The 16,127-nt window shown below is 41.6% G+C and overlaps 1 protein-coding gene across 1 annotated transcript in view; it reads left to right on the top strand.

Moving 5' to 3' along the window:
• LOC119453465 (sodium-coupled monocarboxylate transporter 2-like) overlaps positions 1 to 16,127 on the top strand; it is a 38,676-nt gene that overhangs the window by 14,643 nt on the left and 7,906 nt on the right. The window contains exons 7-10 of the mRNA XM_037715497.2: positions 7,031 to 7,188; positions 9,151 to 9,291; positions 9,369 to 9,498; positions 10,560 to 10,648. Coding sequence (XP_037571425.1) covers positions 7,031 to 7,188; positions 9,151 to 9,291; positions 9,369 to 9,498; positions 10,560 to 10,648 — 518 coding nt within the window. The remainder of the gene's footprint in view (positions 1 to 7,030; positions 7,189 to 9,150; positions 9,292 to 9,368; positions 9,499 to 10,559; positions 10,649 to 16,127) is intronic.

Here is a 16,127-nt window from a genome sequence, read left to right as displayed (position 1 = left end):
GCCCAACTTTATTCCTCTATAAATGTCTTTCTCATGATAATTGCTTGCTAACTCGCCAGATTAAATTAAATAATTGCTATATGCACGTAAAAGCTAACTTTATTAAATAATTCGTCGAATTTACATTTTAACTCATCATGCCAGTTATATCAGCCTCTTAGAGTAATCTAAGTCAAAGAGTATAATTGGGTACCTGCTACAGGTGGTCTAAAGAAAGCTATTAGCTCTAAAAACAGCAAATATATGCATATTTAATCTACGGAACCACTGTAAGTAGAAAGCTTTTCTCTTAAGTGCTCAAAGGTATGCTGTGTAGATATTTGGTTTCACCGAACTTTACTTCAAAGTAGGTGTCTGCTAATTTATTATCGTTAATTCCCAACTCCGGAGATTGCGTAACTAATGAGGAATTAACCAACATTTGTTGGTTTTTATTGTGAAGGTATTCTTTGAATTGCGCCGCATAATAAACTGAGCTTCAATATGTAAATAATTTAGTTGAGTACCACTTTGCGTTCGAGTTTACTAAATAATTTTTTCATTCTTGACCGTTGTCAGTTTAAAATCGAATCTTCTTCCTACCACATCAAATTATTTTATGTGATATCACATAAAACAAACACCATTAGGCCATAATTTAAAAAGATATCACATCTATCGAATTATAAACTTATAACCAAAACTTGACTTTCAATCTTACGATATGAAAACAAACTTCGCGGTTCCCAAATAATAGCTGTCAGAGCTTCGCAGCTTATTATGACATTATTACATCGGAGATTCATACGACTCCTGGTGGCACGCTACAAAGCGGAAAGAACAAAAATGGTGTCGATTATATTGTGTCAGATAGGGCTGAAGGCCGTTCAGGATACAATATCTCTTGTTAGCCATTTGTAAAATTTACTTTCGTCGAAGCATAAAAGTTGCTACGTTTTTGCGACGCATGCAGTCGACCACCAAAAGATGGGCCTAATTTGCGCGGATTAATAACGACAGTGCGGGCGTTATGCTTAGGCCTCCAGAATAGTTGATGTTCAAAACATGGTGTTAATGGCGTTCCCATAATTGGTGTTAGTATATTATAGTAATAGGTAAATATGACTTGAACATTGACAGTGCTCAAGCACTCTCATTTTACATCAAGTACATTTTACAATCACCATATGCGCAGTAGAACAATTTATTTAAAATTATTTGCCGAAATATTTTCAGAGGATAAGGTTGTGTACGTATGCGCCTGATAAAAACCTCAATGAGGAAAATGTATTCTCTGTCGGTTTGCCCTATTTTTAATTTGGACATACAAGTCTGTGAAAGAGATCATATACACAAACGGCCCCAAAGTGCATTCAGCAAACAGCGAACAGCAACAACCCTTCGAATAAAAAAAGTATTCCATACTGAGCGATACGTATATGTGGAAAGCATGCACATTTTTCCTGGCACTAGAAGGCTGTTTAGCTTTACACATGGCGGGATACGTTAGCCTGGCGACAATGACCTTGTTGTTGAAAAGTGCAACGCATCTACAGTTTCTTAGTGTGCAGTCATGTTAGGAATATTGTTGTTGTCAGGTATTGTATATTGCCCTTTTGATGTACTTTCGTACATTTACAATAAACACCGCTTTGCTCGAGAAAAAAAAACGATTCCGATACCAGCGAGTAAACATAAAAACTTGAAGGGGGCGCAACCAGCCTCCATCGAAAGGCATCGAAGCATAAGGCGTTGCTTTTTTTTGTCGTACCTTCGGCCTGCTTTCTAATTAAAGCTTAAGGCACAGTATGATTCGTTGGCAGAGAAAGTGTAACACAGGCGCTCAATAGTAGCTTGTTTTGAGCACAGAACATGTGCCTAGCAAGCATAGCGCTCCCAGCAACATTCTTAATCTCGTTCGACATACGTTCTATTAAGTTAGTGGAAAGTCGTTTCAAACGTATCTAACTTGCTTAGCAGAACGTATGTGTAACGAGATTGGGATGTTACACTTAGTGGAACCTCTGTGGAAAGAAATTAGGACTGTTGTATAGCATCGAATTACTAGGTGGGGTAATGAAGTTACGAAATTTGCAGGCGCAAGTTGGAATCAGCGCTAAGACAGGAGTAATTGGAGAATGCCAGAGAGGCCTTCATCCTGCAGTGGACATAAATATAGGCTGATGATGATGATAGTATACAGTTGTAAGAAACTCCTCACAAAGAAAACCTACGCTCAAGGACATTCGTTCTGCATCTGTTATATTAATTTAGTGGAACATTTTGACAAATACGTCCCATTTACTTTGTGGAACCTGTGTAGAACGAGATTAAGCATGTGAAATGTGCCAAACATTTAAATAAACAAAGGTGTGCATAGAGGTACGTCGAACGTATCCCTTCAAATTTTTACAGACATGTTAGATAATAATTTCTTCAGCGCACAAGAAAACACACGGGACTGACAGGAACGACGCCGACACAGTCCTGTTAGTGTTTTCCTGTCAGTCCCGTCTGTTTTTCGTGCACTGCAGACATTAGTATGATATGTCACCATGCCCAGGTTTATACACTTTCACGTAAGATAGATCTACCAGCTTTTTTGTTTTTTTTATGGAAGTATGTCTAACGAATCCCGTTGGTTTCAGTATGTTTCACGTTAAAATGCGTCGGCCCTATGCACTCGGAACAACTGCATACGCACTTCTCTCTCGTCAACGTCCTGTAGTTTGTGTTGCGATGGAGGGTGCCTGGGTGAGAAGAGATCGGCGTCCTCATCACTGCTGCAACCGTTGTCACATATGTTTCCACAACTTTGATGCACGCTTTCATCGAACGAAAAGCAAATGCCATTCTTTAGTCGTGTTATTATCAAGGTATATTGCCACTGGGCCACTGATACAATTAAGCTCCGATACTGAGCAAGTCGAGTGATTTGTGGAAATGTGTCTGTGTTGCAGCTGTTGTTCGTACCTGTAGCAATTACGAACTTACGAACTTTATGAACTGCAGCAATTACGAAGTATAAACTATAGTCTACAAATTAACAGACATGTAAACTAACTCGCATCAACAAAGCTCAACTCCTAACCCAACATGGGCTCAGCTGACCGGTCTTCAAGTCGCCTACACTTTTCGTTCGCGAACATGCGCGAGGAACCCTTGTCGTACCGCTTGCTTTGTCAGTTACAAGTAGTTCTTTTTTGACATTTTGTTTTCAGGAGACGGTGATTTGATAAGACCACTAATACGGTGATGCAAGACGGTGATACGGTGATGATGATAATACGGTGATGCAGACCACTAATAAAAACTTGTAAATGATCACGGTTGTATATGAAGTCTATAATAAGTTTTGCTTGTACATACGTTGAAAAGCATACCTGGCGGTGTCTATATGCACCAACACTTAGATACGTCCAGTAGGGTGCTTCTAGGACACTCTTTGCCTGCGCATTGGCTTTAGGCATTGAATAGTTTGTTGAACAAACGCTACATTTTAAAATATGCGTAGAATTCACATGCATTGGGCTTCGTAAACGCTTAAATCATCAAAAATTATGCGGCAGAAGCTTCAATAGTTTGCAGTCAGTGCTTAAAATCACGGGTAGACAAACTGCTGCCAGTTGCCCGTTCCTGGCGTCACGTTAGAATCTCCGATCGCCTCGCTATAGTACTCGGTATTTTAGATACCAGATAACCGCAATTTCTTTATTATTTTCAGAGATTTTTAAATTTTCTTCTCTGCGGCAGTCTGCCTAACGTGACAAAAATTTACATCTCTCAAGGGCAACATGATAGTAAGCAGTGCATCCTTACTACTGCCTGACAGCCACCTCCGTCGGGTCACGCGTTTAATTAAGTTTATTGTACTCTTTTTACTTTTGCTACAGAGCACATAAAAAAACGGAGTCAACCTCTGTAAAATCAGCGCATGGCACGATCCTTCAATACATGGGGCTGTCATGGGGTAGTGAGAACGCAGTGCTTAATATCATCTTTCCATTGTGACCTGTAAGTGCAAGAAAGGTTTTAGCCACGTGATGCAATGCATCGCAGGGAGAAATAAAATATTTCAAAGCAAACAATAAGGACGACGTGGTATCGCGTTCACGTACCCAGCTTTGCATATTGCATACCCAGCTTAGCCACCAGCTATTCTATCGCAACGCCACCAGACGATCAATGCTCAAGCCTTTTGTACTTGCATTAGTAACCACTGACTGTAAACTTTACTTGTTTATGCCGCGTAGTGTTTGTTGAGTTTTGCGCTTCAATGGCAGTTCTGGTGCATTTTACGTGCATTGTACTGTAACCTTTTATTATAACGCACTTAATACCCACAAACCCTTCTAGGCGCCTCTTTCGTTGGAAAAGCGAGCACTCAGCGACAGTGGCACTGATTGCCATCGAAGTCAAATACAACACATAGATTTTCTCTCTTGTTTGCATAATATCCCAACTAGCTCATGTGATGACGGTAAGGTATGCGGGTATGGGGTACATATCTGTTCGTATTCTAACCATTGTACTCTGAAAGCAGCTTAAAGCTTTGCGCGATGCCACATGGGAGAAGAATTTGTTGTTATGGATCCACCGTAGCCTTAAAACAATTATTAAACTGGATACGTCGGACGTAGCTTTAGACACTTCGTAAAAGTCAGGTGAGGATGGATTGGTGGAACAAACTTTACTGAGTCCTGTAGACCATGACTATTCACGAAGCGGGCCGCTCCCACGTAGGGACCTACAGGCCAAGCCTCTCGGCCGCATCGTGGGCCTGCTGGACAGCCCAGAGTTGGTCAGTTAGAAGCGGTCTGCGGAGGGCCGCATCCCACCTGGCTTCGTCGTTCCTGTTGATAGAGCGTGATCGATCACACTGCCAGAGCATGTGTTCTAACGTGGCTATCGCGCCACACTCGCACCAAGAAGCATCAGTATAAGTATCGGGGTAGATCTTATGTTAAAGGAAGGGATTAGCATAAGTGCACGTCTGCACGAGTGTGGTGTTAAAGCTTGTGCCCAGTTAAGTTTCGGGTGTGGAGTGGCATAGGTCCTACGTCCAAGATAAAAGTGCTTAGTAAGCTCGTTGTAAGTACAGAGGGGTGTCCCGATTCTCAACGGAGTCGTCTACGGAGCGTGTCGGAGCCGCACGGTAGGCAAGTTCTCGCGCAGGCCCGTGAGCCAACTCGTTCAGATTGGGGAGAGCAGCCTAAATCTGACCCAAATGGGCAGGAAACCAGTAGATTAAGTGATGCGTAATCGTTTTGCCCTCAAGTAGTTTGAGGACCTGCTTCGAGATGGTGCCCTCTTCAAATTCCCTGACCGCAGTACGGGAGTCGCTATAAATAGCGTCTCTCGAGTCGTCTAATAAAGCTAAGGCAATTGCCATTTGCTCAGCCAGTTCAGAAATTTCCACCCGAACCGAGGCAGCATTACACACCTTTTGTTTATCGTCAACCACAAAAATTGTAGATACATGCCGACCTCTGTAGGCAGCGGCATCCACAAAGCTGACCTGTCGTTGATCACTATGTATCTGCTTGAGCAGGCTGGCTCCTCTCGCCTTACGCCGACCCCGATTATATTCGCGATGCATATTCCTAGGAATAGGTGCAACAGTAATATTCTCCCGTATAGAGTGGGGAAGACTTGAGTATAGCTGCGTAAGCGCGTCGGGCTGGTAACCGAGTTCCTGCAAGACACATCTGCCTGCTTTGGACGCGGAGAATTGCGCACGTTCCTGTGCCTCCGCAATCTCCTCTAGGCTATTATTTATCATCATCATCATGATCATCATCAGCCTATATTTTATGTGCACTGCAGGACGAAGGCCTCTCCCTGCGATCTCCAATTACCCCTGTCTTACGCCAGTGTATTCCAACTTGCGCCTGCAAATTTCCTAACTTCATCATCCCATCTGGTTTTCTGCCGACCTCGACTGCGCTTCCCTTCTCTTGGTATCCATTCTGTACCCCTAATGGTCCATCGGTTATCCATCCTAAGCATTACGTGGCCTGCCCAGCTCCATTTCTTCCGCTTTATGTCAACTAGAATATTACGTATACCAAGTTGTAATGAGTGATCCGGTCGCGCATGCACCGGTATACCCAGAGCTCGCTTGGCAATCTTCCTGAGTTGTATGTTCAATTTGTCCCTTTCAGCCCTTTCCCACTGGTACATAGTCGCCACACACGTGAAATGGCACATGATGCAAGCGTGCATCAACCGAATTACGTTATCCTCTTTAAGTCCATGGCGCCGATTCGACACTCTCCGAACCAGCCGAACGGCATTGTCCGTCTTAGCAATTAGGTCATTGATGGTCTGCCTATTCGTGCCTCCCGATTCTATAATCATGCCCAGAACATTGATCGAGTCGACCCTAGGCATGCGGCCTGCGTCCTTTGCTCGTAAGGTGAGGTCCCTAGTCTCTAATGGTACCCAGTCCTTGGGTTTCGGGCCTCGCTTTTTAGGACTATATAAAAGGAGCTCCGATTTAGATGGAAAACATCTCGGCCCAGTAGGTTTCAAATCAGCCTTTATGGTATCTTTGGCCTCCTGAAGGGCTCCCTCCACATCTCCATCACTACCTTCCGTGCACCGAATGGTGACACCATCAACATACATGGTATCTTTAATTCCATCAACTTCATCAGGTTAGGAGATACAAGAACTTACATAGACCCTCCATTCATGGGGACTTTTATATCTCTCATTGTTAAAAGTCCCATGGCTTGCTTGAAGTAGTACGCATTGCATTCGTCTTCCTTAGGACTGTTTTAGTGAAAATTAGCTTAATAATACAATTGATTGTCGTAGAAGACATGAGAGAAGAAATGTGAACACATTTCTTTGATTAAACGACTGATGGATTCGTAAAACAAATACAATGGCTTTCCTGGTTGTGATTAAAAGAAATAATTAAATATATGCAAACTACAAGAATATTGAAAATAACGCGAACAAAAAACAGTTTTTTCCGCGTAGTTTTTGTTTTCATTCAAGGTTATGTCGTAACGCAGCAGCTTCACGTTTTCTTTCATTGCAGGGCGGACTGCGTGGCGTGGTTTGGGCGGACTGCGCTCAAGCACTCGTGATGTTTTTATCACCCCTCACAATTATAGCCAAGGTTCTCTATGACTCCAAATATGTGACCCAGCCACTGAGGCCCATAACCGACATGAACGTCACCGAATACATGTTCAGGTATGAGTTCCACACGAACACTTTAAGCTATGAGTGTGCAAAAACTGCTTTAAATACTGCCGCACTTATGCGAATTCATGAACTCACAAGTGTACTTGAATTTTCTAGGAGGCTTATTGCTAACTTGGCCCCTCTATATGCCCTGCCTGTAAAAAAGGATGAAATAATATAACAGGAGGAGATGATTTTCCATACCGTTTTTATTATATAAATCAGATTATGAAAACGTAAATGGTTCCCAGAATCATGGCGTGCTTATATTTTCGCTATAGTTAGCGTTTAACTATACTGAAACAACTAATGTTATCAGCCAGAAGCTGCTAGAGCATTTATTAAATGTACTCAGAGCATGGCCGTAGGCCCTTCTTGTAGTAACTCTTGATCATGATGTGGCTATGCCACATATAAAACATGTACACAGCACTCATCTGAAGATGGCCCTTTAGATGAACCAGCCAGCATTATAACTGTAGCCTCTTCCCCTGAAAACAGCAAATTACAAAATACTGCGCAACGAATGCGTCCTTTCGCTATGGAATAAGATATGTTAGGATGACTGCGCCTCTCTAGCCCATGACAATGGCGGAAGAAGAGACTGCCGCATTAGTCGGGTCATGATAGGGAACTTGCAGTGCACGATGACAGGACAAGGTGACACACAAACATACACAGTACGTTGTACATAGGTGCGTGTATTTCAGCTTCTCCACTTGCCAGGCGCAGCAAGGTGTTCATTAAACAATGGAGTGATCGCAAAACCTATGATGCGCAAGCTGATGGAGTTCTTCTCTTAACGTGGCAACATATGAATGCAATAGCCTACAAAATGTACTCAGAAACCAGAAACGACATTGAAGAAGTGTATAGAAGCCTGTGGCAGGAGGTTTGGCAAATGAGATAAAAGAGAAAAACGTCGGGGCAGTGTAAGAATAAAAAGCTGAGGAGTATGTTGATTGCCGTCATAATGCCGTTCTTCTATTTCGTCTTTCTTGGCAGCAACGCCATAACTTGATAAATATGCACGAAATGCGCAACAACGAGCTTGAAGGAAACTGCGGCCCTTGAGATAGGTTTTCGCAGTTATCTCTAATTCTCCTATCAAATGGGTGCTGTGCCGGCGGCTTCTCAAGGCCGCTATGGTATGCCATGCATGGTTGCCATTCTGCGTATGTGCCAGGCACGGTTGTGCAACGAAATATTTCATCTACGATATATACAGAATGGTGAAGCTCTTCAGTGCGCCAGGACTGGTCGTTTTCTCCACAAATACCATACGTGACACGGTTATGATGCAATTAGTGGCAACATCGTTGCTCTAAGCTTGTAGGCTTCAACGTCGGCGGCAACGTTCTTTCAGTCTTTTGCAAGCGCAGCCCGTATGCCTAGCTTAAACGTTGCTGGAAACACCAAAGAAGGGTCTTAAAATTTTATATTAGAGCACTGGGCTTTGAAACTTTACTTATCGAACGAAATGTATTGTTCTTTTAAAGCTTCAGAGCATTTTACGTGCTTTTGAAAAAAAAAATATTTCGAACGCATTTCATAAACTTGTCTATATAATCACGTTCTTTGATTTTCAAATTTGAAAGAAAAAGCTTTTGAAATTGAAAATGTGACATAAATGCCATTTTTAAATACAAAAGAAACAAGAGCTTTGAGCAGCTTTGAATATGCTCACACAACCAGTAATGAACTAGGACGAATGTACTGTACCTAAAATGTAGTGACTCCAATGAGGCAGGTTAGTTGTAAATTAACTGGCTCATCGCAACTGCACGCAGAAAACATTCAGTCATATACCTGCGACACTTGATGCCACAACAGCCTTGTTGATGCCACAACACCTGCTTTTTTCCAAAAAAAGCAGGTGCAAATATTAGGGTGAACGCATTCCTATAAAAAACAGGTAGTCATAAGCTTGATTAAGTAAAGGGGAAAAGTGACGGGGTGGCCTGCTTTCAGAATGAACGTAGACATGACGAGTGACGACAACTTCTGGAGTTGCCTTATAGGCGGGCTACCCTACATCCTTGTGCGCATGGGATTCGACCAGATGGTGGTGCAACGATACATGGCAGCGAGTAATCTACGTGCGGCCAGAGTGTAAGCTTTGCTCGACTTTATTATGAATAATGGGTGGGAGGTGTTGAAAATAAGGCTGTGACTCTTCTGCGTTTCAGAATAGCCATTGCCGGTGCGGCTGTCGTCGTTTTCTTCTTTCTACTAGTGGCCATTTCCGCTGTCTGTATCATTTATTGGTACAGAGACTGCGACCCTTTCGTCAGCGGCGATATCGGCAGCTACGATCAGGTGACAATTAGAGTATAGTACCTTAATACGACGAAGCGCGTGTATACATTAGCACTTAGTTCTATAGTCATGGTGTGAAACATGGCAGCAAGCTGAAAGCTTAACGTAACGTCAGAAGTGCTTGTCGGGTCAGGGTAATTAACAAAAGGTTAAGAATGTCGCTAACCAAGCTGTAAATTTATTAAAACCGACGTTTACAAATACGTTGGGCTGTGTTTACGATGTGCCCTCATTCAACGTGTAAGAACTCCGCTAGACTCGTGCTGATTAGGTATATATGTGTTCTGCATCGCGTCGTGTAGACCTATTTGCGAAATTGTTATTCTGGAAAAGACGAGAGTGTTAAATTTAAAAAAAGAGGATTTGCGGAGAAATAAGAATCTTTGTAACCTCTTTGCATCGGAATAGAAGAATGGCAATTCGAATAAGGAATAAAGAGTGAACATGAGGTTTTATTTTGTACTCATTAGGCTTTTAACAGTTTCAACTCCTCAATTTATCTCTGGCAGGGAGTACTTCAGTAGGCACAATAGGGTTCCACTCTGACTTGGAAACCATCGGATAGCACGTAGCCAACACACACACACGCAAATTGCAAATGTTGAAAGGAGAACTCTGTATATATATATAACAGGAGAGCTTTATCTCGAAGCACATCAGCTCTGCTTGTAGTCACGCCACAAATTGAAATGCATGGAAGTGAGGAGGCAAGTTCAAGTTTATAGGCTCTGTTAGTACTGCATTTATTTTTACTGGTGGCTGCGGTTTGCTTTTATAGAAGTACATTGTACTATCCTTCATTATAATGAAATACAAAAAAAAGTAAAACCGTTCCCGTTTTCTAAAGCGTTGGTTTATCAGGGTTTTTATTTATGGCGCTAAATATTTCCATGGAATTTTCACGTATAACACAAAGGTAATCATGTTTGTTCAAACTGTTGTTTGTTTTTGAGGCTATCAGCGCGGAAAACATTCGGAAGAGAAAAATAAAACACGTAATTTTCGTAGTGTTGAGTTACTTCTGCTGGCTTATGGAGGTGACAACGGGCTTTGCGTTTCAGATTGTTCCTTACTACATAAAAGAAAGCCTTTCCGACATCGTGACACTACGTGGCCTTTTTCTGGCAGGGCTCCTAGGTGCTACCACAAGGTTAGAGGTGTTATGGTACCTTATTGACAAGAAACGTCTTTAAAATCCGTCATGGGAGGGAGGGGCCGGGGCGCTTGTTAAAACCACATGTAATAAAACTATGTTATAGCATTATGGCTTATATAATTGTAATCGTACTGTGCAAGCGCCTTTAGTATTGTGAAGTAGAGGGAAAAAAGCATTACTCGATGATGCATGTTTTGCGCGTTAACTTGTCGCTGTTGCGCTACCTATGGCGCAAGTGGAGGGAAACTTAGTCTCTCGCTTGGCGTTCAATAAGGCATAAATCGCAGTATTTCAAAGAGGCTTAGCTCGCAGTACATTTATCGATCTGAGTGGGAGTTGTAGCGTTTCAGAGAGCTCACTCAGCCATAATATGTAATATCCACCAAACTCACGCTCGTGCTTCTCAGGAATTATAAGGTCTATAAGTGGGAACCTTTTTGCAGAAATTTCACGCTCTCTCGGTCATGGCGCCTCCGCGTTCGACACGCACTCTCCAGAAATGGCCGTAAAGACACTAGTGCCGCAAAACAGAGGGATGCCAATGAGCACCAACCACATTTCACCAGGGCGGGCCAACCACGAATAGAGGCGAGCACGATTGCAAGATAACACCGCAGGTCCCCCACTAGGTGTATCATAAGTTAAGTACGTAAACATCTTAATACGTGAATATGTGTCATGCGATTTACTTTGATGTGGTTGTGTGTAGAAGAGAAGCCATTACTCAACCATGCATACGCCGCGTGCGCAGATGGCACCGTTGAGGAGCCACGCATGACGCAAACGAAGCTCAATTTAGCATCGCCTGCAGTGTTTAGATAGGTGTTTTTTCGTTCGTTCGGCAGTACGTTTATTCATCCGAGCAGGAATTGTCGCGTTTTCAGAGAGGTCACTATGTATTGGTAAGTAGAAGTTATGAAATTCATATTGATGAGGACAATTAGCAAAAAAAAAGAAAATCTTCGAGCATTGAATGCTATGCAACTTGTCCCTGAGAACGGTCATATTCTCCCATCAAGCCCAACGTATAGTGAACGATACACTGAATTTGACACCTTGACCACCTGATTTAGGCGCTGCAAGCATACCGCAAAGCACATAATGTCCTCTTGGATTTTATGTAGAGAATTTGCAGTTTTCTATAGTTTTGCAAAACAATGATAAAATATTTATCTACTATTTTATTTGTTTTACCTAAATATAATTAAATTGATTGAGAGGTGTACACTACATGGCCAGAAATATGCCGGGTGTTCAAAATTGAGCTTTACGGAATTTTTAATGATCTCCTGTGGAAGGTAGCATAATTCTTATCGTTGAGCTGGGTTATTCCAAGAGGCGGACATTAGTAGCACGAGAAATCGAAACGAATATTCGACTAATTTACAAAAATTGTCTAATGAACTTCTTAGTTAAGTACTTTACGACACATATTGCAATTTACGAATTGTAGCGCGTGAGTTTGCAAGACGCATCCACTTGGAATGAATTTTCAGGATGACACCAGTTTCGAGATATTATTTTCCAAAGTGTGGGACAAAATGTATGGGCGTTACAGTTACTTTTGTGCTTCAATGTACAAAACAGCGTTTTCATAAAAAAGTAAGCGGAACAACGGTGCATTATTACTGCGAGTTTGATGGCGCATATCTCCAAACTGGTGTCATTCTGGAAATTCCGTCCAAGTGGATACCCCTGATGAGCTCACCGGCTACTATTCGTAAATTGCAATATGTATCGTAACTTAATTAGTTAATTAGTAGATGTTTGTTAATTATTTGAATAGGTGTTTCAATTTCTCGTGCTACTAATGTCCGCCTCATGGAATAACCCAGCTCAATGATAAGAGATATACTACCTGCCACAGGCGATTTCTGAAAATTCCGTAAAACCTAAAAATGAATATCCTGTGTATGAAGTACTTTTAATTGTCTTTGATGTAGAATGGTGTTCGTATATCCCCACTGAAACATAATACTTTGAATCCGCCGTGTTGAGGTCCTTTCTAGTATGACAAATAGATATAGAGGAAAGAAGCAAGGTGCTCGAGCCTTCCACCGATTCGAAGAAAAATGCTTTGCGAAGTGACAACGGGAAACGCTAGAAATATCACAACGAAGAACAGGACGCGGGTAGGGGCGTTGTGCTGAAAACTACACGGCTGCAGCCAGATTTCGCGGTTAATGCTCTCAGGTTGTCATGAGACCAATGTTAAAAGTAAAGTCAACAGTATTTCAACCAGCCTACAGAGACAGTTTTCTAAGTGTTCTGTGAAAAATTGTGAATTTACTACGTCAGTGACAGTCTACTCGGTTTCGAGACCGACATGGCACAAAGCAGGGATTTCCGCGAATTTAGTATAAATGAATCTCTTTTCATTTAATGTGTACATACACGTGTCTGCCTTTGTCCTCTTTTTGGCGCTTCGAGATAGGAAAAATATAATGATAGCTGTATAGCTTTTTTTGGGGGTATTTCATCACTGTTCTTCTGACAATAAGAATGTCTAAGAGTGTAATACACGGACGAGATTTTCGAAAGCATTCGTTTTTAGTTGACGAAAGACAGATTTTTCAGTGAGACGGAGGCATTCTCTGCAGGGCACCTAAAATCATGGCCTATATTCTAACAGAGAGACTTCCAAGATCACAGAAATCTTTTGTCGTAATGAAAACTGCCTTCGCGAAATGCACTGCCCTGTAAGGTGTGTATTTAGGTGGCAACCATAATAAATGACAGCGCAAAGTTAATCAATTTGGTAGGATTCTAGCCTTGTGCACACTTGTTTTTTCTTGGCAGACAGGATTTAACGTATCCATACCTTTCCTCGTATGAAGTAGGCAGAACGGAACATGCTTTGCTCCGAAGTAAGCGTAGAATACATGGGTGCCTGATGCCGTCATTTGAAGTAACACTGCTAGTGGTATTGCTAAATCTAGCATAAAATTTGACACGCTCTACCATCTTTACCTTTTTAGCGGGAGCATTTGACTGCATATATGACCAACAAAATTGCATGTTGTACAGGGTCCGTTCAAGCCCTTACTTACTGACTGGTTTGTTTACTCGACAAGAGTCTCGCTTTGTGTTATCACTGACAATATACACGAGTTTAGAAAGGGGAACGTGCTGCCATTTTAAAAGAAAACGCTTTCGGTGTTCTTACTACTGCTGAACAAGAAGGTGCAAAGATCCTACACATGGGAATAAAAATGTTATAAAAAATCTAATTTTTGCTGGAATAAAAAAAGGTCTCTACAAATACAAGCTACAAAAAGTATCAATACTGCGAGCGTTAAAAATAATAAAGTGTAATAGTGCGCGTTAAGGTGTACACTAAAGAAAAAAAACAGAGAAATTATTTCTTCAAAAGGCATGGTGACGACGTTCGTCGAAATGTATGATGTAGGTTACTAGAACTTTTTTAACTTTATGCCTAACACCTCTTTTGTCAACTATCTGCGGTATGATGTATTAGCTTGAAACGTTCACGATACCATTGTATTTACGCATTATTCCACCACATGACGTTCGTAATACCACTTTGGAGTAGGAAGTATACATAAAGCGAAAAAGATGTTTCTAATAAGTTCCCAAAGACAACTGTAGGCCATGATATGGTCAAGTTCACTTTGACTGTTGACGTACATGGAAACTACGATAAAACTTTCACCCTAGCGCTTCACTTCGGGACATCCAATTATATATTCATGCTGTGCCAGTTAGTTCGAGAGAGAGAGAGAGATAAAAAGGGTAGGGAAGGAAGGGAGGCTAACGAGCCACACCTCCGGTTTGCATCCTGCACTGGAGAAAGGATAGATGCAAATGAAAAGAGCGAGAAAGAAGAGCATCGAAAGAACGCTGTAGTAACACTAAACGAATCTGACCCGCTGAGAGCACACAAATAGTGCCGTAATAGAATTGACCTCTCTAAAATTAAGGAAATACAAAATATTTTAGCGGACAGGGCTATTCATAACAGCAGTTTTACATAGAAATTCTCAGTGAGTCCAATAAGTAATAGATGTTAGGTCTGTGTAGTCCACGTGTCCTCAGCAAACTTAAGAGCCCTATTTGCGATGCTTTCTTTTTTTGCTATATTTAACAAATTATTTGGTCCCTGCAACACATGTTCCAATAGTAACATATATATGTTGACTTCTCCAATTCACTGTCAAATAAAGAATTCCAGAGGACCATTTCTAGCATGCTTGAAATTTTGCATAGAGAAAGCAGATTGCCCAGAACAGTTTTCTCTCATGTGGCTGCCATCCTGTTTCACGCGAAAAACATATGTATTACCTTGCCAAGCAGATAAACAGCTGTGCTCCAGCTGGTGAGCCTTCGAGTGCTTTGAACCTTTACAAGTGGAGTAGTGGTTGTGTCTAATTTACAAGAGAGGGCGCTGCCACTATTTGCTGAGGGCAAAATGAATGTAAACTCAAATAAACCATGGTCAAATATTTCAAAATTTTGAGACAAGGTGTCTCAAGGTCTTAGTATATTATTAAAGTTTAAATAGATTTTAATGGTCATGTGGAATAACCAAATAAAATTTAGGTCAGCAGCGATAGGAATTGGCGCTTGAGCTCATTTCATGGCGGCCACGCACAGTCATAAATTATTCAGTTAGTATAATACTGCTTTTGTGGAATGACGTGAGCTCTGTACAATGGAGTAAACACGTCGCAGGTACTGTACTTTCAGCACCACCTTGTGGAATACACCGTAAATGATTCGTAGTATTCGTGCCATATCTTTAATAAAGCGTTTGTTGAACTTATTTCTAATTATGATGGGATGAATTCGTACATTTAAAAAATCAAGTGATGTTTTTAGTAGGACAGTGGCATATTTCTGCACGGGAGGCAACGAATGAGTTCGTCAGGATACACCTGCGAGTAGGGAAATTTGTGTTCGTCGAAACCAGACGACATTGTGCATTTTCAACAAGTAAGTGATGAGCTTACCACTGTCGTTGAAAAGAAAAGTATACAATCATTGCCTTCTACCAGGTGATAACATGTGGGGCAGAAACTTGGAGGTCAACAAAGACGCTCGGGAACAAGTTATGGACCGTACAAAGAGCGATGGAACGAAAAATGTTAGGCCTCACGCTAAGAGACAGGAAGAGAGCGGTGTGGATCAGAGAACAAACGGAGATAGCCGATATTCTAGGTGACATTAAGAGGAAAAAGTGGAGCTGGGCAGGTCATGTAATGAGTAGGATAGATAAACGGTGGACCATTAGGGTTACAGAATGGATACCAAGAGAAAGGAAGCGCAGTCGAGGACGGCAGAAAACTAGGTGGAGTGGTGAAGTTAGTGATGAAGTTATAATATATATATATATATATATATATATATATATATATATATATATATATATATATATATATATATCTGTGTGTGTGTGTGTGTGTGTGTGTGTGTGTGTGTGCGTGTATGTGTGTGTGTGTGTGCATATACATCA

Source organism: Dermacentor silvarum, chromosome 5, assembly GCF_013339745.2.
Source record: "Dermacentor silvarum isolate Dsil-2018 chromosome 5, BIME_Dsil_1.4, whole genome shotgun sequence".
Taxonomy (NCBI): Eukaryota; Metazoa; Arthropoda; class Arachnida; order Ixodida; family Ixodidae; genus Dermacentor; species Dermacentor silvarum.
The sequence above is the reverse complement of the archived record's forward strand: the minus strand, read 5'-3'. Positions and strand labels throughout refer to the sequence as shown.